The following is a 27,069-nucleotide window of genomic DNA, read 5'->3' on the forward strand; positions in this document are numbered from 1 at the left end:
GTACAAATATCCCATAAATAAGCTGTGCCTTGCATTCTCAGGTGCTGCTTTGATTTGAAAGAGAGATAAATGTTGTAATATTCAGCAAGCTGTCTCAACTGCTTATAAATTGCCAAAGCAGCATAGCAGGGAAAAGAAAACAAGTCATGATGATCAACAGTTCTAAAACTAATACCACCTTATCAGATCAGTTCAGAGGAATGAGGTTATGTTTTTCATTACTTCTTTATGAAATTCCTTCTTTAGATAACTGCAGTCTTTATAACTTCCAAAGTACTATCTAACATTTAAAAGGAGTCTGGATTTTTTTTATAGCGGGCAACCTGAATGACATAAAGAGTGTCTTAAATTTGCTAATTATAGTTTATTATTGCATCTGCACGTCACTAAATGAAGTGTAAATATCTCTATTATAAGCACCCTCCTTGTACAAGTAGGAAAGGGGTGCTAAAAGTTCTTTAAAATTGATACATATTTAGAATGGAATGTAAGTGGAGACATAATGACAAGCAGGGAGGTTCTCATTTTTTACTTTTGCCATAAACATGCTAAAATTTATGTTAGGTAATAGGGATCTATACCGCCCAACTATATAACTCACCCAAACTAGTATGACCAGTGGTGAGGAAGTCTTGGAACTGGTCAGCAATAACCAGAAGACCAATTGTCTCTTTTTCTACAATTTCAGAAAAGGTTCAATCATCTTTGAAAGTGGAAAAGAAGTTTATGCTCTTGACAAAGAATTTAATATATGAGATGAATCTAGCAAGCTAAAGAATGTATTACTTTACAGTTACCCTAATTATTTCATTCTATTGCTTTGCTTAAATATTGGGAATGATGTTATGTGTCTTAAATGGGAGGAAGAAGCATTTGATTATCAAATTAACATTGGTAATTTATTGTTAATGGATGCTGGGATATAAAACTCAAGCATTGCTAGCATTAATTAACAAGTGCTTCCTAGCTATCATCAAACATCCATCACAAAATATCCCATCCATTCTAATATATAAAAGGCTATAATCTGGCTAAAAAAAATTAAAGTTTTTTAAGACATTTGTTAACATTTAACAAATAACACCAATAATTAATGCTTAATTAATAATGCTAAATTATTCATTTAGTATTCAAAGTTATTTTGTAACTTTCTGAGGGTTGGTTTAATATAGCATACTTAACACATGTTAAATCTCTTAAGGAAATTGTATAGAAAGAAGTGTTTGGTTACAGAAGCAGCTAACAATAGACTAAACTTGTTGACTAAGTGCCATGTTCTATTCCAGGAAAGTAATCTGTGTCTTGACAGCATGAGAGATTTAGAGCATGTTTTAACACACTGCAGGCAACCATAATTAGCAAGTGATCACTTTCTGTATTTGTTGGATATCGACTTTGAAAAACCACCAAGTGTGTAGCATAGAATGTTTGACCTGATTTCCTGTTGGTTTCTTGCCAGTGTGCATAGCAGAGGAGATGTTAGTAAGTTAGATTCTCCTGATTCCGTGAGCAAAGTGAACATTGACAATGATATAAGGATACAAAGGTATGCAGAAAAATATAACAACTCCTGCTAATGTCCATATACCTTTGAAGAAATTAGCGATGGAGTTCGTTTTCCCTGTCCATATCTGTTAAAACCAGTAGCTATAAACCAATTTATAGCAACTGGTTTTAAGCATTTGAATTTGTAGAAATGAACTCACAATGAAAGGTTTTTAACACATAGGTTTAAGTTGCCTTCAATATTTAATTTGCATCAAGTCATGTCTATGCCACAATATATAGAGCCTGTTCTTGTACCACTAATTCCAATGAAATTTCCCCTGGCGTAAGTGATAAAAAGTTCCATCTGCCAATTCTCTGGGTATCCTGCTACAATTAAATGCTTAGGAACAAGCCAGCAGAAAAAGCTGGCAATCTATACTTGCATAGAATTCTCCAGAAATGCTTCTAAGACATTTGAGTAAATGATGGATATCAATAATATGCATATTCCTAAAATTGGATTTGCATGCTTCTTAGAATGTGTTAAGATTTCTCCCTGTTCTACTTTACATACGTCATTCTCGTTCACTGTAATACTATTTCTGCATTCTATCATGTCAATATCTTTCAACCAGGACAGAAACTGTTGCTTAGCAATGTCTGTTGCTTAGTTCCCACTCAAGTCTACTACCACAAATCAGTGGAATTTACAACAATAAGGTGCTGTTAATGGCTCAACTCCATATTAGAAAGACTTTCAAACCCACAGATCCAAATATTTTTGCTGTAGGAAGAGTGCATTTTTTTCAAATAAAAAGGGCAGGATTGGAAACTTTACATAGCTTTAAAAAAAAGGAAAATGATGCCGTCTCTCAAAAAAGTGACTGTTTTCTGGAGGAACATATGCCTGTAATTGGTTGGATTGTTGATGAAGACATGGGAAAAATTATGTAGAATTTAACAATTGACTCTCATTAATAATGTTTTATTTATTTCTAATATTTATTTCTAATGTTTATTTCTTTATTTCTAATATATCCAGACTGCTAAAACTCTTGTCATGACCGTTTAACTGCTTGAAATGGTGCATCATAGGAGAATAATTTTTGAACTGAAATGGGTTCACAGAATCATCCAAAATCTGGATCTCATGACTCCAGAAGGAAAGAAAGTTAGGAAAGTTAGGTCACATGATCTACATTTTCAGCCCTCTGTAACCATTTCGTGAGCAAACTAAATCAAAACGTACTTTTAAAAAAGTTCTTTTTCAACAGACTGGGATTTGTGCAATTCTTTGTATGTTTATTCAAAAGTCACTGTGTGCTTATTCTTTTGTCCAAAGAGCTTGGTGGGATTGTTAAAGTGCTGTTTAACAATCCCACCAAGAGATAACCATGTATGAATTCTAGTCCTCTTGTTAGTCATGAAAGATGATTTTAGGCCAATCACTTTTTCTCAGCAAAACCTACCTGATTGCATTGTTTAGGGAAAATAAGAAGTAATAGCTAGGGCTACTGCAAGAAGGTGGGCACAAAATCCATTCACCATTTGATATACAGTATTTATTTTATTTATTTATTTATTTGTTTTGTCAAGTACGTATTGGTATACAAAGATATAATAATATTTATATACATGATATTAGTAAAAGAGAACCATTAGGACAGAGGGGATACAAAAGATGCAAAATATTTTCCCCATTTATCTGTCAAATCAATTTTTAAAATCAGATTTAGACAAATGATTCTGGATGGTTTACAGGTACAATAGATTAAAAACAATAGAAAAGACATACAGTATACGTAAAAACAGAATTAAAAACAGGAAATAATAAAACATACTCTGTCAGACTTATTTTGATCTCATTTTGCCCATGCATTGTCAGACTTGCCTATCCGAGGTTAAATTAAAATTCCCGACGAATAGTAGTTTCAGGACCCCTGAAGATTTTCCAAATCAATTATTTATCCACCTTCCCTATTTCTATAAATTTGGCTATGGAAGGGCAACTGATTTCTAAGAAGATGAGATTAGAATGATGTGTTTAATAGGATGAAAGTAGTAAAAAATGGGGTGGATGGGGGTGGAGAGTCCTTACCAAAAAACCCCCCCAAACCCCACACAGACAACATAAAGCAAGCAAGTCTCTTATGGAATTTTCAAACCAATCAGCATGAAAACGCTGACGTCATCGCACGATTGTAAACTCTCTGAATGCCAGCCCGTGTTCTTAAAAAGCTATTGCTGAAGCTGATCGCTTCCGCTCTACTGGCGAGCCTTTCGACGGCGGCCGCCTGGAGTCAACTTCACTAGAACGCGAGAGGAAAATGGCAGCCTCCTTAGAAATGTGCCATGTAGCTTGCTCCGCTAACCGCGCCGGTCCCGGAGTGATCTCTTGGGGGACAGGAACTCTGTTGGCATTCGGGTCCTGTCGCTCTGTCATTCTCTATGACCCACAGGTGAGGCGTGAACGGAGGCCGAGGATTTGGGTCAGAGGGCTTCCTCGCCTTCAGCTCGCGAGCTCTCTGAACATGTGTTTTGGAGGCGTGCAATAGGATAGGGGGGCGTTTTGATCCCCGCTTCTTTGGGTCTCCTGATGCAACTTAGTCGGTTGTCTTCCCAGTAATGGGGAAAAGTTGAGTGACTTTGTTTCTGCTGTCTGGTGTTCGTATAGATACAGAAGCTTTGGAAAAGCTGATTATAATGGCGAGTGAGTCTTTAATGGGGAGGGTGAGGGTCAGTCCTGAATATAACTGGGGTTGGTTATAAGGATGAAATAGTGGAAGAGACCTGGAGCAATTTCTGAAGTTTAGGGAATAAAAGAATAATAAAAACATAATAAAAATGATTACAGAATTTTATTGGGATGTGCATAAATGCTAGAGTAGCAGAACATTAACTTTATTGTGGTCAATTACCCACCCATAACACTTTGATGAATAAAATTAATCATCATTTATTGATTTCCTTACATTCATATAGCTGCCAATCTTGCAGCCAAGTGACTCTTAGCGGCATACAGCAAAGCTGACGACAAATAATTATTAAACAATTCAAAATGACAAAAAGCACAAGAAAGTGTATATTTAGTTTATTGTCCCTACTGTTGCTCTCCATCAAATGCTCACGTTAATGCCAACCGAAGTTACTAAGCAGTGTACATGTTTTAACCTCTTTTTGCTAGACGTTGCTTGCCATAGAAATAATTCCCTCTATTTTTAATCAGTTTGTGAACTTGATCAGTCTATAAACTTCAGAGCAGAGAGACAATGGAATTCTGAGCCTTCTAAGACATAAGGCAACACTCGTGGCACTATATTGTATACACAGATGGAAAGATATCTGTTTCCCATACATTTTTATGATATTAGTTGGTTAATTGAACAAAATTGTCAGTCAGGCTGCTGCATAGCATTGTAGTGTAGATACTGGAGCAAAAAAACATAATTGGTCTGCTGATTTTTACTCAGTGTCTGATGCATCTCACTGCAATGTCCAACAAGTCACCCAGCATTGATGGATTCCAGTTACCCTGATACTGGTTTTCCATTGTGAAAGTGTCCTAGTGAAATCTTTCTCCATGTTTGCCACTGACTGCACCTAGATTTTCAGGAAAGAATTCCATGTGTGAATGCAGAAAATGAATCTTCAATGATGTTTTGCACTTCATGGGCCCATATGCTGTAAGTTTGTCAAAATAGCTGAATGTAGTTTAGTACTGTGTAGTTGTCAAGAAAATTCTCAACAATATCCTTGAATGCTTTCCAGGCATAACAGATCTTCAAACCATTTGTCATTGATGACTTATCTGATCTGTGGATAAATAAAAAATCCTTAATTGCTTTTTATAATTGACTTGTGTTTCTTTTTCTCTAGAAAATAAAAGTTGTGGGAACACTGAATGGTCATACTGACAGAATTAATTGTGTTAAGTGGATTCGCAAAAAAGATGGATGTAAGTACAGCATCAATGAGCACACAAGAATTTGCCTGTTTGTAATGTTTCTACTTTGTACCTAGAATAATAGAAAACACTGATGGAGAATTTAAAATTTGCGTTCATTTATTAAGTAAAGGCACTGCAAAAAAATCCCATGATAGCCTTGATACATTACCCTGAGCCAAATTTTCATTGATTTAAAAGCCATTCCAAGGTTTGGATTTTTCAGGTAAACGCTACACTCCAAGAAAGAACAAAGACAGTCTTATATCTACATATTTTATTTTATTGATTTTCAATATTATATTTTATTATTTCATTTTAAAATATAACTTTATTATTTTGGCAGAATATGTGATAATAAAAAAGAAAAAAAGTATTTTTCTTTATCAGTAGATGGAGCTATGATACAGAGACGGTCACAGTCTTCTATAGTAATATAAGTGGCATTTTTGCTCATTTTGTCCCAAAGAAGTATAGTGGAAAATGTGCTACATTTTACCCCATAAGTCAACAATATCTTGTTTTTAAAGGATCAAAAGAGCTGTATGTAGCCTTTTATCAAGTGAAAAACTGGGTAAGGGTGGAAAAAGAGCACATGGAAATTAGAAGAGGGGGAGGAGGCTGGTGAAGATGGAGATCGGGCAAAGTAGTGGGAAATTCTAGAAATATTTATTTCATGTTATTTTATTTATGCAATTTCTATGAGTGCTGAATTCACAGGTTGCAATTCTGAGTGTCTAATATACAATTTAGAAACAGAAGAAAATATGTAATAAACATGAAGCTCTGAAAGACCAGATCAGAAACAGATCACCCTGGAGAAAATCTATATGATCTTTGAGACAATCCCAACTTAATGGTGCATAGTCAAAATAAGAACACACAAAACATCATAAAATAGCATAAACCAAGGCCATAATGCATTATTTCAATATTAAGAACAGATTGGGTTATCCAATGTCCTGGTCCAACATGTTATAGAATCTATTTAACTCTCAATATTTTAAACATGCATAAATTTGTGGTATAGAGTGGAGATTTCCACCACCACCTATTCTGCAAGTTCTTTAAAGTATTATCTGGGTTATAATAACAAAAAAGCCTTCATTTGACCATGGACTGCCATATTATGCACTTTGAAGTCACCCTGAAATAATAGTCAAAGCTTATTTCCCCCCAAAACATTTATCAATTTATCTAAAATTTACATTAACGGCTTTAACAGGCATCTCTCCACTCCTTTGGTCCATAAAAATCAATTTTGTTTTATTGTTGTATGAGTGCCCTCTGGTGGACATTAGTACATTCAAAATGCATATCTGAAAGGTATACATTTTTCTAGGCCAATAATGCTTGAAACCTTTTAGAAATTTAAGAATTGGAATTATATTTTTATATATGTAAAGTGACTTCTCTACTATGTTCAATGGCTTCATTAATAAATCAAATTGATCACTGGGTATGATTCTAGAATAATTTAATGTCAACTCCATACTTCTATCTTAGTCCTTTTAATCAAGCTACTTGGTAATCCTCCTGTTTTATCTTGAGGAAGACTGGGATCTGCTTGTGACCTGCCAAGGTTCCTGTCCACATGTATTTTTTTCATTAAAAAAGAGTGATGAAGTATTGGTAAACAAGCTGCCAGTGATATTTTTTATTTTTAGTAGTGCTTCTTGACCCCAGATGGACTTTTGAACATTCAGTTAATTGAAGCCCAAGTACTTAAACTGGAAATCTTCCTGGAAATATGGCAAAATAATCAGAAATTAGAAAGTCATCTCTATCAATTTGCTCTAGTGCATAAGGCAAGAAACTGCACTAGGCAGGAAATTGGAGAGAACAAGTTCTAGTCCCACTTTAGGCATGAATGCTGGCTGGGTTACTTTGGGCCAATCATTCTTTCTTAGTTCAACTCATCTTGCAACTTCCCCTTAAGAGAAGGAAGAAGTATTAAGTATTTTAATTGCCTTGAGTTATTTATAAAATAAAATTGGGATAATAAGTAAATAAATACACTATTTTTTAAAAAATAGGAAATGTGGGTTATATGGAACCAATGTTTTGGTAAAATAGTGCTTTGTAATTTGCTAAGTTGTCCATAAAAGCCATTTTACGAATATATAAGACACAAGACCACCACAAATTTTGCAAGAATTCCCCAAGTATACTCTCAATATTCTGTCAGGCAAAAAAAGATTAGAGGAGATAGTTGCTCTCAATTTACATGAAATATTCCACAATGGGCTAAAATGTTACATTTAACAACTTAATACTGAAGACCTGTTTTATGATTCTTGGGTTGCCAGAATGCCAAGAATTAGGAATCTTTTAATCAATAGAACTAAGAATTTGTTTCTATTAATAGCATTTTTATGAATGGAAAAATGAGGAAAAGATGTAAGTTGATTTAATGTATATAAATCTAATAATTAATAAATAAAATATCTGCTGAGAAGACTATAATCCATAGCAAACACACCCACACACACAGATAACTTAAATGAAAAGTAATGCCTCTAATGTTATGAGTGACCAACAGGTGGCAGTATTGGTGCTATAAAACAGGTCTACAACCTTTGGGCCCTTCAAATGATGAGCAGGCAAGTATGTAAAACTCCATTTGCACAAATGACGACTGTGCAAGCCCGCAGATTGTACAAATGGAGTCACATATGCTCATGCTCCTACAACTTACACAGAACACCACTGGCTGGTCCACAGAACTGAAAAAGTTGAGTCTAGCTGCTCTAGAAGCTCTGATGTGCCTCTCTTCTTTTACTTCATTTGGTGGGTTATTGCTGTGAGAAAACAGCAACTTTTGTGTTGCTATAGTTCATGAAATGGAAGTTTGCAGTGAGTAATCACAGCACTTTTAAGCAAAGCACTGTGAAAAAGTATGTAGTAAACCCCTACATATTTTTCTATATAAAGAAATGAGATCATCTGTTTAGTGAAAAGCAAAATAAATACATTTTATTCTAGTAAATTTGTGAAATTCTGTTCAGAATTTATTATCTTTCTCAAGCTGTTAGACTCCAGATGTGTTGGAATCATTTTAAAATTACCAGGTAACATGACTATAAAATATACTGGCTAAGTCTTTTGAGAATTTATTTTCAGCAGAGTATGAAGCTGGGGAATGGTGATTTATTATCCTTAGAGAGCGAAAGTCCTATTTTTTTCCCTTTGGAGTGATAAGAAGAAATAAAGTGAAAACTACTGTATTTTTCGGTGTATAAGACACACCCTTTTACCACAAAAAAGTGTGTCAAAAACTGGGTGCGCCTTATACACCGAAAGTTGTGGGGAGGGGGGAAGTTCCTGTAGTCCCATGGCAGCTTTTCACGCGGTTTGGCAGCTGGCTGCTACTGCAGCCACCAAAGCTGTGGAGAAAGAGCTGCTGCCATCGCCATTCCTGCTCAAAGCCTCTGAGCAGTAGCTGCCGCTGCCGCTGGCCACCATTGCCAAACTGCACCTATGGGAAGGCTGCTGTTAGTGACTGCTGAGAAGAGACCAGCTTCTCTCAGCGGTCAGCAGTGGTGGTAGCAGCTTTCCTGTATCCCGGCTGTGGCAGACGATCTTCAAAGAGAATGAGAAACAGCCATGACTGGAGTACAAGACAAACCAAGCATTCCCCGTTTTCAGCAGTGGGGATTTAGGTTCTCCTATCCCTACTGCGGCAGAAAGTGCCCTTTCCCACCCAGCAGAGCTTTCAGGGACTGCTAGGCTAACAATTGAAGCTGGGCGTGCTTCCCCGCTCATCAACTGCCAGACTCTGGTTTGGAAAACCTCCCTCGTCAAGAGTTGCACCAAGATGGACACCGGATACCCAGGTCTCCAACCCGCCCCAATGATGCGCCCAGAGGGATCCTCCTTATCCACCATTTCCAAAATGGTGGTTGCCTCGGTGCCAGCAAAGTCAAGGGACTCAGCCAAACTGAGTGACTCAAGCCGCGCGCCCACACACCAGAAAGGACATGCTTGAGTGGGGTGAGGGGGGAAGGGAAAGGAATTTGTTTTCCTTTCCTTCTGTGCTCAGGATGTAAAGACACCTAGTCCTCTCACCTTTCCCGCCCTCCCTCTCCCATGGAGCAACGGAGGAGGGAACGATCACCTGAGAGTCCCTTGCCGCTGCCCCCCCCCCATTGGATCCAAGCCGGGGGCGGGTGTGTGTGTATGAACTTTGAAATAATGCTCCCTCTTTGGGGACAAGGGAGGGAAAAACCTTTAACATGAACTCTGATTTTATTCCGAATTTCCCTCCCCACCCAGCACTGGGGAAGGGAAGAGGAAGAGCTTGTGTTCTGACCCTCCCCCTCCCCTCTCTCTCCCCCTCCAAATCACAATTGGAAGAGAGAGCATTATCTCCCCCCACCCCCCCGCCCCACCCACCCCCGGAGGCTAAGTTTCACAGAGACGGAGAGACCTCCTCCCTTTTCTACATCCTCCCAAAAGAAGTGGAACTGCAGTATCTTTTCATTTTGGTGGTGGGGTTTTTTTGGGGGGGCAGGATGATCCTTGGCCCCTTCCTCTCCTTCTCTCTTTCTCCTCTCCACCCTCTGCTCTTGGATCAGGCTGTGAGGCTTTGTTTGGATGGCTTTGGGCGGTCCTCGCAGTCACAATGGGTCAGGGCCTCCACCCTCCCTGTGGTTTCTCCAATCGCACACATTATTTGCTTTGATTCCTATGGGAAAAATTGCTTCTTTTTACAAACTTTTCTATTTAAGAACGTGGTCACAGAACGAATTAAGTTTGTAAGTAGAGGTACCACTGTACATGAAAAATAATTTTGACCTGGATCATTCAATCTTTTTATATCCCTCTATATAAAAGCTTGTGAAACGGAATTAATATCTGGCGGTTCAGACAAAGTTCTTATTCTTTGGGAAATTCAAAATGAGAAGGTATGTAGAAATATCATGGTAAGTGAAGACATAACCTTATATACATGACTTTTAAAAAATAATTTGATCGAGAGAAGAAACCAAACCAGAATTTCTTAACTCATCAGTTATTGATGTTATTTCCTTGTAATCTTATGAAACACACATCTCCAATTGTGTTAAACAGTATTTACAAGGTAAAAGATCTATTGCTACCATTCAAACTTTATTTCATTGTGAGAAACACTGAAATTAAATATAGTTATACAAGTTATCCTCATTTAGTTGCACAATTGGGACTGGCAACTTGGTTGTTAAGCGAAAAGGTCACAGAGTAAAACTGCGGCTATGCTTTTGACTTTACTGAAGCCATCCTTTGCTTTAAGGGCCTGCAGAGGTCATAAATGTGAGGATTGGTTCTAAAATTGCTTTTTCATCACCATTGTAACTAAACAGTTGCTAAATGAGGCAGTCACTAAAATGTGGATTGTCTGTGTAAGAGTCTGAGCTATGACAAATATGATAAATGTTTGTCCTCAATGAAAAAGGGGAAAAAATCTGAACAAATTTTCTTAAAAGCCTGTGTTTTTAGTACAAAGAAATCGAAACTTTTCTAAAATGATGCTTGAGATTCTTTGATATCTGAACTCAGTAATTAGTGCCACATGCTGTGCTTACATGAAATCTCAAAATATAGTTTGCTTAAGCTATAGTACAGAACTATTATTCTTTGAAAAGAACCATCCTCTGTAATCGACCTTAATACCGCAGGCTTATTTACTTTGGAACCTGCTACAATGCTGGGAAAGAAAAAAAAGTGAGTTTTAAATGCTGCCAGCTGCTATAGCAGCAAGGGAAGATATATCTGTGTTGTGTAACAGAACAACTTCATCGCTTCCACAATAACAAGAATACTACTGTCGGATCATGAAATGTGACACAATATATTATGCTGATAGAAGAGAATATTTCTAGTTCAGGACTGAACAGTGAGACCCATAGTGTTTTCTGAGCTTGGCTGCTTTCTCGCAGACGTTTCATTACTAAACTAGGTAATATCATCAGTGCTATAGGGAGCATGGTTTGCTTTCACTTTATATTCTAGTGGTTTGCCTGTCAGTGTTGATGGGAGTGGTCTTGGTGGTTACTTCATTTGGGCTGTTGTTATTATTATTTTGTTTGGCAGATCCTTGATTATTTCTTGATTATTGGTCTAATATTAATCTTGATGTTCATTTTTGCTCATATGGATCTTGATTGCTGAATATGAGGTATTTTGGTCTTTTTGTTTTCTTTTTCACTATTTAATTATCTCTTTTGAATGGAATGTAGATGCCATTCATGTTTATGTGCTTGTTGATGGCCGATTTGTTTGATTGGCAAATCAGTAAGTTGTCACCCAAAGATGAGCTGCTGAGTGAATGTTTGAAGCAGCAGCAGACATGGGAAGGTAATCAAGCAGAGGAAGTGTCATGACAAAACAAGACATGCTTACGATGTATAAATGATAGACGGCTGAAGTAGCTGACAATTCTGTCAGTGGCTTGAAAGGGCTGGACTAAAGCACAAGAACAGATGCTATGTGTTAGGAGTCTGTCCAAACAGTTGGGTTGGCAATATACGAACAAGCCAACTATGTATGTTTGCATGTATTAAGGTAATATAGCTTTAAATGTACTACTGTGTTCCGATTTGCTGTGATGTTGCAAGTTACCACAAGAGGGCAACAGAGATCATGATTCTCTCTCTCTGCTGATTGATTCATTATTGACACTTTGACTGATATACTGATCACTGTATTATTCTATGTATTTGTAAGCTGTAATGTATGTTTGATATGTAAGACAAAGACAGGAATGTAAGGATGTTATTGTATTGAGATATATTGACTGATTTGAATGTGTATGACATGGACTGTTTAATTTGACTGCTATTTCTAAAAGTAAACACTAATTGCAGTTTAACGTATCTGGCTGTATGACTAGATAATTACTCATATCTCCTGGATATCTACTGTAATCCCACATTTTTTCCTGTGCATGTCCCTGATAACTCAAGGGTCACTCTGTACACTCCCTAACACTATTATTGTTTTTAGAAAATCTGTGCTACCTTTCTCCTTTGCCTTAAAACCTTTTCTCAAATATGTTTTGTTCAATTCATCTGAATCTTTTAGAGTAGTTGCAGAAAGGCATTGAAACAAATACTGTATCTTTTTTTGAGCTCTATAAAATTTTAGTTTTTACCCTAGCAAAGTCTAATATAAAACCCATATAAATTGCAAATAAAAGCTCTGTAGAGTACATGACTTCTAATTGAGTGAAAAAAAATTGAACACACAGTTATAGAGCTACTTATTCTCTCTGCTCAAACTCTATTGTTACACTTGTATTACATTCCACTTATTTCCATGGCTGTACAAAGTTGAAAATTGTACAATCGCACGACAGTGTAGTTTGAATTTCAAGGTTATTCTTGTTCATAATTTTATAATTTTCTGTTTAGCTTGTGAATGAAGTACACCTCAAAGATCACACTGAAGCAATTTGTGCATTAGATGCTGTTTACATGAGAAATGAAAACACAGTAGGAACAAGCCTACTAATAGCTTCTGCAGCTTCAGATTCAACTGTCAAAATTTGGTCCAGACAAGGAACAGAAGGTAAAAATTACTTTTCGTTTGCTCTGTGAAAGTACCATGTATCAAAGAATACCTTAAGTAAACCCCACCCCCACTCCATATTCCAGATTGTTTCACTTCTTGTGAATGAAGCAAATGTATTCCACCATATCTTGTAGAATGTACCTCCACTGCAATAACCTTATTAGGCTAAGGCTATAGCACAGGGGTCTCCAACCTCTGGGCTGTGGCTTATCTCCAGGCCTTGAGCCATTTGGAACCGGACCAATAAAATGGTCGGTGAGCATGCGCACATCCCCACTTGTATGAACAGGTGAGTCTGTGCACACCCTCCATTTGTACAAGCAGCTGATGTGTGGTGCAAATGGAACTGCTTGTATCCATGCTTGCTGTCTCATGGAACCATCCCCTTTCCCCCTCCCACTGGTCCGCAAAGCCCAAAAGGCTGGGGAATTCTGCTCAAGGCCAAAGGCTTCCAAGGCTTATTTGACTTTGTGTGGACTTGAAGCAAAATAGCAGCTGGCAATTAATTATGACTTTGGAGAGAAGAAAAGGTAAAATCCTCCCTGCCTCTTCTTGCATTGAGTCTCCCTGCATTGCTTGGCTGTCAAGCCCCATCTCCAATCGGTTAGAGATGCATGAATTTACGAGGTTAGCATTTGAAAATTGTGCTCCTTGCAAAAATATAGACCATGTCTGGCAGAGGTCTTCCCTATATTTTGCAATAATCTTCATTTTACAGGTTGTAGCAGCTGGATTAGAGCAGATGCTGGTGCTGCATTATTTCATATTTTGACCATATTTCAGAGTTGCTGACATACATTTCATGTCTGTTGTGTTCTTTTTTGTTGATGCCATGGAATTGCAGCTTAATTATTATACAAAGAGTAAACAAGTAAAGTTCATACACATTCATATGAACCAGTTTCGGATCTTGCTGTCTGGAAAGCTGTTTGTTATAGATGACTAAAAAAGCAATAGAGTTTTAATCTTTGCCATTGTAGGATGGTTAAATCACTGTGCATGAGAACGCAGGCATCTGTATAAAAATAAATTAGCAATTGCATTATTGAAAATAGTCCAATTTCTTTTCAAGGGTCCTATGGGATTGGGCTGCATAGAAATGAATAAATTAAATTAAATTAAATTAAGAGCATTTCATCTCTTAAACATCAGGTACTGGATAAATAATGAAATACAGAAAATAAATATATTTGTATTATGATATTTATAATAAGGATTATGACCATTGCTGTCATAATCTCCTATGTTGCCTTCATCTTTCCTTGACTAAAAGCCACTTCTCTGTTGTTGCTTTTCTCTGGGTTATACCACCATTTACAGTAATCTTGGGTAAATTTTAAATTCCTTTATGACTACAGTTAGCAAAGCTGAGCAAGACTTTGGCTTCAAAAGCAAAAAAGTGCTTGAAAACACAAGAAGATACTTATATAGGATCTGCCTGTATTTTTTGAGGGATGATATGGCAGCGTTGCAACCATGGGGAAAATCTGAAACTACTTTAAGGAGATGGAGGCTGGGTATTACTTTTATGCTTCGAAGCACATTTTTGACTTTGAAATATAATAACTTGTACATGATTTCTATATTTTCTATATTTTTCTATATTTTATTAAATATTTTTAAGTGTTCACTGTGAAAATGCAACTTTATGTTTTCTCTCTCTCCTTAGTTAAGTGTCTTCAGACACTGATGTTTGGAAATGGATTTGTTATGGATGTTTCGTTGTCCTTCTTGCCAGGCAATGACAGTAAGAATGGCTGTGTAATTTTTTTAACCATTTCAAGAAACGCCTAGTAGTGTCAGTGCAGACACATGTTGTCTTATTAAGAACTAGAACTTGCTAAGTGAGAAATCATTGATCAGCACACATATCTCCGAGACCGCCTTCTGCCGCACGAATCCCAGCGACCGATTAGATCCCACAGAGTGGGCCTCCTCCGGGTCCCGTCAACTAAACAATGTCGGTTGGCGGGCCCCAGGGGGAGAGCCTTCTCTGTGGCGGCACCGACTCTCTGGAACCAACTCCCCCCGGAGATCAGAACTGCCCCTACTCTTCCTGCCTTCCGTAAACTCCTCAAAACCCACCTTTGCCGTCAGGCATGGGGGAACTAAACATCTCCCCCTGGGCACATTTAATTTATACATGGTATGCCTGTGTGTGTGTCTGTTAGTATATGGGTTTTTTTAAATCTTTAAATATTTTAATTAATTGAATTATTTATGATTTGTTTTACACTTGTTGTGAGCCGCCCCGAGTCTTCGGAGAGGGGCGGCATACAAATCCAAATAATAAATAAAAATAAATAATAAATTCTGATTTACTGGATAAGTAACCTGTCATCTCCTTTTCAAAAAAGCTGTTAAAGTCCCTCTAAAATCTTTAGAGAAAGATATTTTGATTGCTGCTGGGGGGGGGGGGGTGTCCCTAAGAATTAGATATTAAGTTTCTTATACCTTTTGTGTAATTTGACTTTTATTTTTTAAGAGTGAGTTCCTTGAATCTGTTTAATAACAGTGTAATTTTTACTTCTTTATTGGATTTACATCTTGCCTGCCGAGATGTCAAAGCAGCAGGCAGCATGTTCCTCCTCCTCCTTCTCCTTCTCACCATCATCATTATTATTATGTAGTTATTGTTTCTATTAGTGTTGTGTAATAGGAAAGAGAATGAGAGAGAACAGTGAGAGGAATTTACTCAGTAAGCTTGTCTGCCTGATGGTGGAGTAGAATGTGAAACTTTCAGCATCCCATATCTGAACAACTATACCCCCTTTGAAGTTCTCATTGAGTTTGGAGGGGTATATTTCCAGGTATATGATCCTGATTTCCGGTGGGCCCGGTAGCTCTGTTTTTTGCCCTGCCCAGGCACCAGAGGCTTTCATGGAGCCTGAGGAGGGTGAAAACAGCCTCCTCTGTCCCCTGGAGGCCCTGTACGTGCCTGGCATACAAAACTGTCTTTGTGGAGACTCCTGGGAAAGGGTGGTATGGATGAGGCCAGCCAAAAATTAGCTGGCCAACACGCGCATGCACGCTGGAGCTGAGCAGGGTAATGGCTTACATGCCTGCAGATATGGCTCTGCTTGCCACCTATGGCCCGTGTGCCATAGGTTTGCCATCATGGATCTATGTGGTGCTATGGATTTAGTTCCAAAGAATCACTTAAAGCATGCAGGGACTTGAAACATGTTCCTGGCTGTAGTTCTTCAAAATAGCCTTTTCTTTTCCAAGCACTGTATTGCTGTACACAGTTCAGGGGAAAGATGAAGGTGCTTTAAAGAAAGAGATCCAAAAACTCCTTTTTGGAATTGAATCGAAAATGCTGCCTAATCCTAGTAGATATACAGTCATTGCCTTGAACTATAAGCTTATGCATATCTTCTTAGAAGTAAATTCCAGAGAGTATGAAACAAGATTTATTCCTAGGCAAGTGTGACTATCATTTCCTCTTCCATAAATGTTTTACCTTGTTTCTGTTTTCTTTTGCTTCATTACATTTAGTTGAAACAGCAACTTTTCAATGATATTTTATTTCAGTACCGGTACTCGCTTGTGGTGGTGATGACTGCAGAATTCACTTATATGTGCAACAGGCTGGAGAGGTAGCTATTGTTTCTGTTTCTTAGCTAAGAGTATTGTATAGGCAGTTCTGTGTTAGCAAAAACTTCAGAAGAGAGAGATTTAGGGGTAGTGATTTCTGACAGTCTCAAAATGGGTGAACAGTGCGGTCAGGCAGTAGTGAAAGCAAGTAGAATGCTTGGCTGCATAGCTAGAGGTATAACAAGCAGGAAGAGGGAGATTGTGATCCTGCTGTATAGAGCGCTAGTGAGACCACATTTGGAATACTGTGTTCACTTCTTGAAACCTCACCTACAAAAAGATTGACAAAATTAAATAGGTCCAAAGACGGGCTACAAAAATGGTGGAAGGTCTTAAGCATAAAACATATCAGGAAAGACTTAATAAACTCAATTTGTGTAGTTTGGAGGACAGAAGGGAAAGGGGGGACATGATCGAAACATTTAAATATGTTAAAGGGATAAATAAAATTCAGGAGGGAAGTGTTTTTAATAGGAAAGTGAACACAAGAATAAGGGGGCACAATCTGACGTTAGTTGGGGGAAAGATCAGAAGCAACATGACAAAATATTATTTTACTAAAAGACTAGTAGATTCTTAGAACAAACTTCCAGCAGATGTGGTTGGTTAATCCACAGTAACTGAATTTAAACATGCCTGGGATAAACATATATCCATCCTAAGATAAAATGCAGGAAATAATATAAGGGCAGACTAGATGGACCATGAGGTCTTTTTCTGCCGTCAATCTTCTATGTTTCTATGTTTCTAGGCTTTCTCTTGTGGTGTTTTGTTTCTTAACTATTAAGCTTTCAAGATTTAAACCCTGTTTAATTCCTGAATCTCAAGTTCAAAGTTTAAAATCCGTAGTTTAGAGACAATATTTCTGTAGGGTAACTGTCTTCAGCTGATTGAAGGTGTCATTTTGATAACCAATGAGCCATGTTCAAAGAAAGTTGTTTCAAAGCAGGCTCATTTATCGACGTCAGCTTAATTTATTGGGATTTCAGCTAAATAGTTGATTTGTTCTTCTCCAAGAAAGAAGCTGGGGAAAGGAAGAAAATGAGTCTAAATGCTTTGTTAGCTGTAATAAAGCCCACTTTATTTCTAGTCCTCTACTTCAACCAAAGATTATCCTGAGGAAATTGGGCAATTTTGCTGCTTAAAATGCGTCACAGCTTCCATGCACTGCTTCAGGACATTGATAGCATGTCTAGTAGAGCCCTGAATGTCTGCAAGTACAGCAGGGCATCATCAGTACATTGATGATATATTACTTTATCTCAAACAATGTGTGATCCCCCTTAGCAATTTGATGTAAATATTAAATTGCATTCAAAAGGGAGCTGAGCTCTTGTGGCACCCCACATAGAAACAGTCATGGGCACAACTATTTTCTCATGCACATTGACTGGAATTACCTGCTCAGGAAGGAACAGAAGTTGAAATATATGTTTATGCTGCATATTGAGGGTGCTTGTTCATTTGTTTCAGTTTCAGAAAACTTTATTACTACATGGACATGAAGATTGGATAAGAGGAGTCGAATGGGCATTTTGCGGTAAATCTCACGGAATTTGACGTATGAGATTTCAGGGGAGATTTCTCGTGTTTTGCAATCATAGAAACCAGGCACTGTTTTGTTTATTAAGTAACCATTGTACATATTAATTTCTTTGAGGTGCTGAACTTCCCTTTTAAATTATTTCTTTAATGACTGTTTTAACTATTTTTATTTTTTAAAGATGGAGATCTGTATTTGGCAAGCTGTGCTCAGGATTCTCTGATAAGAATCTGGAAGATGCATGCAGCTTCATTGTTTGAGGAAATCCAAGATGAGGACATTGTTAGATTGAAAGAGAATGTTTTCACCGTAAAAAATAGCAATGGTAAATCTGTTCTTTTATATTGGGTTTTTTTTCCAAATAAAAATGTTTCCAGCATGGTTAAATAAAAGATAAGATGACATTCTTCTAATGCATTGTAGAAGAATGTGCTATTAATTAGCTGAAACATGGGCTTCACTTTGTTTTCTTTCAATTAATTTGATTGATGCCCCCATAACATCATAGATATCTGTTCTTGCACATGAATTTAATTTTGTCTGTGCTGTATTCTTAATATACAGCTACATTCTTTACATTAATATACTCCATAAATGGGATAGAAATTATTACATCCAACTGAATATAGTGAATAAAGGTACAGTTTTTCCTTTCCATGTCAGCTGTGTGTTACATTTTATCTGTGAAATATCTATTGCATCCAGCACCATGAATATACAAAGGTCTTCTGTTCTCTTCATATCTTTTTTCACAGATGAATTTACAGACACAGGATCATACATTTTGTCATTGGGTTATTTGCAAGGTTGAGTCATTTATACAATGGTTAGATAAGTCTTGACAATTAATTTACTCTTTGACATTTGTTTTCCATTCTGATTGATTTCAACACATGTGACAAAATTTTATTTCAACTTGCAATGTGGGAACTCTCTCTTGACATTAAGCTATTACTTGGTACATGTAGTACAAAGAAGGTGAGCTTGGCTGTTTTAAAAACAGGCTGGAATTTTCCTCCCACTCTTTTCCGTTTGTTTTGTTTTGTGATAGGTGTAGATAAATCCTTTGCAGTTACCTTGGATTCAGTGCTAGCTGGCCATGAAAACTTGGTGTATGGAGTTCATTGGCAGACATCATATTTCAAAGGTAAGAAGTATGTACGTAATTTCCAATTTGTGTTACTGATAGAGATGACAAGGATTGTGGAATTTGTTGCCAAAATGGAGAACTCTATGTTGAGCTGCTATTCCTATCTTTTTTTAAAAATTAATATTTTAATTGATTTTTATAATATAAAACACACACAACATATAACGTATAACATGTGCTCAGTGATCCCACCACCAGACAATCAATCATACCCCACCACCAGTTGGTGGTATTTCTTGTATAAATCATTTAAACCCAAGAGTGAAATGTTTCTTTACATGTTATAGAGTGATTCCAATTTGTTTCTTATAGCTTGGTCTCGGATCCTACTCACCATATATCGTCTTACCTTGTCCCATCACCCCATTCCCCATTGCTATTCCTATCTCAAAGCATTTTTTTTAAAAAAAATGTGTGATACAAGAAATTATGATTTTTTTCACTGTGAAGAGTCATAGTATCCAGGATTCAATTTACAAGATTTTAGTCCATACACACCTTTGAAGACATTCTAGATTGCGACCTTCTTCCTAACTTCAGTCATGTATAGTTGTTTCTTGTGGCATTCTTGTAGACTTCCTATTTAAGCTTTTATTCAGATGTGATTTTAAAAAATCCTGTATTTGACAAAAATGAATTAAAACATGGGGATTCCCCCCCTCCCCCCAATGCTGTAGATGGAAGGATGGAACAGCCAATGAGGTTACTATCTGCTTCAATGGACAAAACGGTGATCCTGTGGTCTCCAGATGATGAATCTGGAATGTGGTTGGAACAGGTAGGTATGGTTTTTCATTTCCCCTGTTTGCGTCATCAAAGTAAAAGAAATATAGAACTAAATATGCAGGCTCCACTTGCTTCCTTTCTAAAGTGATTTCCCTGCCTGGTATTAAGCACAGTCCTGAGTTGCATGTTCCCAAGTAGAAATGAATGTACCTTTTAATTGGAGATTGAATTTTCATTGAAACTGGATTAGTTAACCATCGTCACAAGGAAATCTGGCATGGTTTAAACATGGAAGTAGAGTCTACAATGGATAGGGAAAGAATGGAATGAATGGCCTTAGCATTCAACAACTATTTAGCAAGAAATCAGTTTTGGTCATTGGAAGAAGCATTTTTTACATTGCTGCTGCCTTTGAGTTTGGCAAATTAACCAAGCATTTAAAAGTAACTGCTTTCATACAAAAATATGCAAAATAATTTCTAGAGATTGATTATATTATTTTTTATATTGTAGCATTTAATCCCAGCCCCCAGGGAAATATACCTCTATCAAGATAATTATTCATTTTATATAAATGTGCAAATTGTCTTGCAAGCCAGTTATCAAAAGGCTTGATGTCAGCATTGAGTTAGAGACTTTGGCCTACCACTTGATTTAATGTGTTGTTTTTAATTGTGTGTGGTATTTGAATTCATCTAGAATGACATTGTTTTAACTTCACTTTTAATGTAATTCTAAATCATTTGTCTTTTACTCACAGTCCTTAATTAGCAGTAGGAAGGCACACACATTAATGCATCTTACTTTTTCAAAAGGTCCGAATAGGAGAAGTGGGAGGAAATACGCTTGGATTCTTTGACTGTCAGTTCAGCCCAGATGGATCAATGATTCTTGCTCATGCTTTCCATGGAGCACTTCATCTTTGGAAACAGACTTCTGAAAACAAGGCAAGAGAGAAGTATATATGGGATATTTTTATACAGGAAAAAGTGGCCCTTTGCTCATTCCATATAACCATTTTGTATATAATAAACATCTTTTATAAATTGAGGTATATTGAGGAGGGGTTCCCCCTCTCCCCTTTTCTGATCTGTAATGAATAAGTTTGGATAATTAAGACAGACCTGTTGGCTTTTGTGGGGAAAACAAATGGCTATATGAAATGACTTTTGGGTTTATTAGCTTTTATTTATTCAATCCAGGATGATCTCTTCTTATATGATCTCTTTCTCTTCTCTTCTCTTCTCTTCTCTTCTTATGAGCCATGGTGTTGCAGTGGTACTTCTGCTGACTGCAATTTGGCAGTTCAAATTTGGCAGTTCAAATATCTTATGAGCCATGGTGTTGCAGTGGTACTTCTGCTGACTGCAATTTGGCAGTTCAAATATCACCAGGCTCTAGGTTGACTCAGCCTTCCATCCTTCTAAGATGGGTAAAATGAGGACTCAGATTGTTGGGGGCAACATTCTGACTCTCTAAACCACAGTGTAATATATAAGTGATATATATTGCTATAGCAGAACTTTCCCAGCTCTGTGACAGATACATTTTGTGTTTATTACAGCATTCTGATCTGGATTCATCTTGTTCCTCTTGAACATTGTCCAATGTACCGTTGGATACTCCCTGTTTCCACATTATTGTTTAGGATTCTGTAGCTGAAAGCATTAAAGCTACATATGGTCACTGGAAGATATGAGCTGAGCCTCCAAAGGCAGACAGCTTAAAAGCGTCTGTTTCCTTTGTTGTAAATGTTAAAAAAACAACCAGACTCTTTTATCATCCAGGAATGACACTTAACATTCTTTGTAAAGTTTAAATTGATTTTCAACTTTAGCTATAGTTCTTAGTGAAGAAGATTACTATATCTGACTTTTACCTTATTCATGGATTACAATATAAATGTTTTTGATTTAGAGCGAATGGACTCCAGAAGTGATTATTTCAGGACATTTTAATTGTGTCCAAGATGTGAAGTGGGATCCAGAGGGTGACTTTATAATTTCTGTTGGCTGTGACCAAACCACAAGAATATTTGCTCCATGGAAAAGAGAGAACAACCCAGAGGTATGTTTTTGAAGCTTATGAAATTATGAATAGAATAGAATAGAATTCTTTATTGGCCAAGTGTGATTGGACACACAAGGAATTTGTCTTGGTGCATGTTCTGTTGGGGCCTCTGGTAGAATCCTCCCAAAAATTCACAGGTACAAATTTCAGACACGCACACGTTTGAAAATTCAAAACAATGTTCTTTATAATGAAAATTCACTTAAACCAAGCCCTCTTTTGGTATAGCAAAGAGCACTCGTCTCCAAACAAACTGGTAATTTGTACAAGTCCCTTATCAGTTCTGTGATACTTAGCTTGCAGCTGTGAGGCAATTCACAGTCCTTCTTTCACAAAGTGAAACACTTTGTTCTGGTTTAGTTTCAAAGCGGGGAAAAATCAGCACACAAAAGGTCAAGTCAGTAAAGCAGTCACGAAACACAACAATCAGATAATCCTCCACAATGGCCAAACCCACAGGCTGCTATTTGTAGCAGCCTCACTAATTACCACAGCCCCACCCAACCACAGGTGGCCTCATTTTCTTTGATAATAATCTCTCAGTTGTTGTTGCCTATGCATCACTCTCCGCATGCGTGGCTGTATCATTAACTCTTGTTCTGAATCCAAGGAGGAGCTAGATAATTGATCTCCTTCTGAGCTGTCTGCCACACTCTCCTCCTCCCTGTCACTCATGTCTTCTTGGTCAGAGGAGCCTTCATCAGCAGATTCCACCGGGGGCAAAACAGGCCTGCAGCATGTGGATGTCTCCCCCACATCCACAGTCCTTGGGGCAGGAGCTGGGCCAGAGCTAACCATAACAGTGCATATGCTTTCAATGTACACTTTTCCTTCTGCTCAATCTTGTTAATTCTGGTTCTCCTTCATATTTTTGGCAACCATGTTTGCTGTCACAGCTCCACATCATCAGCTACGGAGTTGCCAGCTTGGGAAGGAGGGGATGCAACTCCCCTCTACCCTCCTGGTGGTCCCCCTTTGCTTCGCCCCCTCTACGAGGGTGGTGGTGGTGGTGGTGGTTTAGGTACAAATTCAGACCGTCAGGCATGGAGTGTTTAGAGCTGGCTGCAGGGGTTGTGGTCCTAGCTTCCAATGGAGATTTTGTGGGCAAATGAACTTTATGTATATTTTCAGCAAACTGTAATTCTAAACTTGACAATAGATTAATAGAATTTAAAATGTTAAATTCTGCAGCTTCTAAGATTGGTGCTTGTATAAATGCAATGGTCCTTTTACTAGGTGTCATGGCATGAAATAGCAAGACCCCAAGTCCATGGATACGATATGCAGTGTATAGCACTGACAGCACGATTTCAATTCGTATCTGGAGCAGATGAGAAAGTGCTTCGCGTTTTTACTGCGCCTAGAAATTTCATTGAGAACTTCAGCAGTATTTCTGGAATATCTCTGGAGAAATTATATTCTGGTGTAAGTTATGTATTCAGTTGCTTTAAAGGGATCAAAAATACTGTTTGCTACTTTTTATGTTTGCATCTCTCATTTGAATTTGAGCACATGTTGAATGAACTCAGATATTCTTTACTTCAAAGACAGGTTGAGGTTTGAAAGAAGCCTCCTTATAAAGAAGCTTCCTGAGCTTCTGAAGGCCATTTGAGAATGTTATAGTATGATTGGGGAGGACAGGATTAACATTTGTCCAGGTTGCATTTTTGAGGGAACGGCAAGGGGAGAGAACAGGAACAAAGTACCTCCATGAATCAACCTACACCCATCCCCACTGTTTAGCCTACGGTAACCTTTTCGGTGAACAATTCAAGTATGATTGGAGGGTTACTGTCCATTTATAAAACAACGGATACAGCAATAGTTTGCCTCCAGGAACCTCCCTGTTCTCACTGCTACCACTACAGTTTTCCAGAATGCCAAAAATGGAACAAAATCACTAAAACTATAGTTTTAGATGGTTTTGGGGGACGTGGAAATAGAGTTTAAAGATAAGGAAGCAAAGAAGTAGCCCGGAAAGGCCTTTCAATCTGTTTCCCACTTTTAATTTTAACAGAAGAGACCAAAAATGACATGGAGAGAATTAATGTCAGTCCCGTGAAATACACCTCATCAAGAAACTAACTTCATAAGGACTAGAATTATATTCTAGTCTTACTCTATGCTCTAGAAGTATATCCTAGTTCTTGTCTTCCTATGGAGTCAGTTTCTTGATGTGGTCTATTTTGTAGGCATTGGCCTGCAAACTATGGTTTGCTATACACTATTGGTGCTGAAGTTTGAGTTTGAGTTAGTACATACAGTAGTATTAAACTTGTTTTTTGTTTGTGTGGACATGTGAATATAATTTTAAATTTCAACATATGCTTAGTTACAATCAAATCAAAATTCTTAGAAAATGCTCGTAATCTGTGCTGTATGGTATAATTGTTACTTCTAAAGATGTTTTGTATTTGTGACTTAATACCATGGTTTTATTGCTTACTACCTAATATGGAGTACAGATCATTGTACTTTATCATTGAATGTGGTTGAATAGTTAACATGGCATATGAACTCAATAGTACTTCTGTATGACCTAGAAAATTAAAACCAAAGCAGATACTTTAAATTAATTTTAGATTTTTCTAGGAATTCCTTAGTATCATGTATACTACATTTTAGATTTGTGACAAGGAAAAAAGATTTGAGAAAAAAGTGAGAAGATTCAAACAATCATGTATAATATTTTCTTCTTCTTAGCAAATGGTGGATCTTCCAGAAGGGGCTACTGTACCAGCCCTAGGTTTATCCAATAAAGCTGTGTTTGAAGGTAACATCGGCCTATGTGTGTACTTAACTGCATATTTGTGTATGTGAGTGTTTTTTTGATCATATTTGGGTTATGCAGGTTGATAAGAGAAATTAGCTTAGAAATAAATGATCCTGAGCTAATGCGGATGTTTGGGATTATAAATTTCATAATGCAAATTAGCATCTGCAATAATTAGAGATTTTGAAAATTACAACCTAAATTATATGCATGGTAAAAAGTTTCTGTCATCTGTGAATTTTACCTTTTACTTGGAAAAATTTCTGCAAATTTCTACCTCCATTTTGCTGTTAAATTGGCAACATGCGGCTTTACATATCAATTTAAACTATAACATTGTTTGTTATATTGCTAATCAGTACACAGGAACTCAATCACTGTGAATTGTTCAATGGACACTGTGTTTTAAGTATAACATGTAAACCCCTACTTAACGCAGTTACACAACTCTTTGACTTACAACCGGTCATTAAATGTTGTTCAGAGTTATGGCAACCTTGGAAAAGGTACTTTATGGCCCGAAAAGAATTTCCAGCCATATAAAACATTACATTGTCCCTCCACAGTCATATCACTGCAGTTTGGGTGCCTGATAATCGGCTCAAATTGACCTTTATGATTTGTGACCTTTTTTTGCCATTTTCTAGGGGGGGAAATGCCCATTTGAGAGAATGAATTAGGACTTAAGGCCATGTTATATATGTCCTTTTAGTTTATGTTGAAATTTATTTCTTGATACTTGGATAAATTCAAATTGACTTATTTCACGAAATCATAATTTAAATGGTTATTAGGCTCTGAGTATAATGCTCATTTGGAATTAGTCAAAACAAAGGAAGATTTTGGTCCTTGTTCTTGAGACTTCTCTCAGAAAAGAGAAAATCAGGAGGAAGGTATGAGCTGAGATTACTTGTTCCCATTATATCAAACCATGGTTTGTTGCAGCATTTAAATCCTTCCTTCCTTCCTTCCTTCCTTCCTTCCTTCCTTCCTTCCTTCCTTCCTTCCTTCCTTCCTTCCTTCCTTCCTTCCCTCCCTCCCTCCCTCCCTCCCTCCCTCCCTCCCTCCCTCCCTCCCTTCCTGTGTGTAGTTTGGATATGATTTGAGAAATGCTTTTCATAGTACCTCTGTGCTATTCATTAAAGTTCCCTATCTTTTCTAAATACGTGAAAGAAAGCCTGAAAGAAAAATGAAGTTACTTCAAGGAGTTGATTCATTGCGCCTCCTAATGCAGCTGGATCTGTTTTTCAAGCTTGCTCTAAAATATGAAAAATATTGGGTTGCCTTAATGAATAGTAGAGGCTTATCCCAAGCATTTCTCCAAATCATTTTTGAAGCTTGTGCAACTCTGTTATGCATATCTCAATTCATCATTTAGTTTGTTATTATGATTTTATATATGATTGGTTTTCTATATTTATCATTGTTATGTTCTAGTGATGGAATGCCTTGTAAAAATAGAAAGTAATTGAAAAATGAGGTAACTTCTGCTTTTGCTGGTTACCATCTGGAGCAGGGAGGTCACTGAATGCAAAATATTTTGAATTTAAACTACAGTATATCAAATTTGAAATCCTTTTTTTAAATCCTCAAGCACCTCATTTTGTCCACAAAACAGCTACCTCGTTAAATGGGTTGCCTTGACAATTTTGGAGGTCTTTTGAGCTCAAAGCAACTCTGTTTCAAACACAAGAAACACAGGCTTGGACTCAAAATATTTTCAAAATAATCAAAACAGAACCTTTCAGTTTTGAAATGGTTGGCATTCAAAATGTTTTGCATACTCCTACTGAACATCCATCACCAAAATCTTAAGAAGAAAGGGTCCACAGCCTTTCTCTAACATTGTAAGAGAAGCCATGTATTGATGATACAAATGTTTCTGCCTCAAAACCTTTGTGGCAGTGCAACCCTCTGCATATCTTTACAGAACTAAACCTTACTGAGTTTAGTGGAAGTTATTCTGAGATTACTATAAATGGGATCTTCTGCTGTGCCATAATGTTTAATTTTGTGAGTGAGGCTTCAGTCTGTCAGCAAATCTAGCAAAAAGAAATTCAAATTAGCCACAGGGGATCTCTTTTTAATATATTCACTAAAACCTTACAATATTTGTCATGCAGGTTTTATAGGTTATCATATTTTAATTTCTTTTGAGCAACTTACTTTGTTCAGTAGAGTCACTATATCAACACTGCATTGACTGAGCAAATGATAACAGGTTAGAC

The 27,069-nt window shown here is 37.2% G+C and overlaps 1 protein-coding gene across 1 annotated transcript in view; it reads left to right on the plus strand.

Annotated features, from left to right (window-relative positions):
* The first annotated feature begins 3,767 nt into the window (after window positions 1-3,767).
* Window positions 3,768-27,069, plus strand: part of ELP2 (elongator acetyltransferase complex subunit 2) — a 55,686-nt gene continuing 32,384 nt past the window's right edge. Inside the window, exons 1-14 of the mRNA XM_070747059.1 lie at window positions 3,768-3,947; window positions 5,365-5,443; window positions 10,268-10,338; window positions 12,823-12,979; window positions 14,652-14,729; window positions 16,517-16,581; window positions 18,053-18,119; window positions 18,304-18,447; window positions 19,174-19,269; window positions 19,950-20,050; window positions 20,814-20,945; window positions 21,916-22,065; window positions 23,305-23,493; window positions 24,772-24,841. Coding sequence (XP_070603160.1) covers window positions 3,816-3,947; window positions 5,365-5,443; window positions 10,268-10,338; window positions 12,823-12,979; window positions 14,652-14,729; window positions 16,517-16,581; window positions 18,053-18,119; window positions 18,304-18,447; window positions 19,174-19,269; window positions 19,950-20,050; window positions 20,814-20,945; window positions 21,916-22,065; window positions 23,305-23,493; window positions 24,772-24,841 — 1,531 coding nt within the window. The 5' untranslated portion in view covers window positions 3,768-3,815. The remainder of the gene's footprint in view (window positions 3,948-5,364; window positions 5,444-10,267; window positions 10,339-12,822; window positions 12,980-14,651; window positions 14,730-16,516; window positions 16,582-18,052; window positions 18,120-18,303; window positions 18,448-19,173; window positions 19,270-19,949; window positions 20,051-20,813; window positions 20,946-21,915; window positions 22,066-23,304; window positions 23,494-24,771; window positions 24,842-27,069) is intronic.

Source organism: Erythrolamprus reginae, chromosome 3 (genome assembly GCF_031021105.1).
Source record: "Erythrolamprus reginae isolate rEryReg1 chromosome 3, rEryReg1.hap1, whole genome shotgun sequence".
NCBI classification, from domain to species: Eukaryota; Metazoa; Chordata; class Lepidosauria; order Squamata; family Dipsadidae; genus Erythrolamprus; species Erythrolamprus reginae.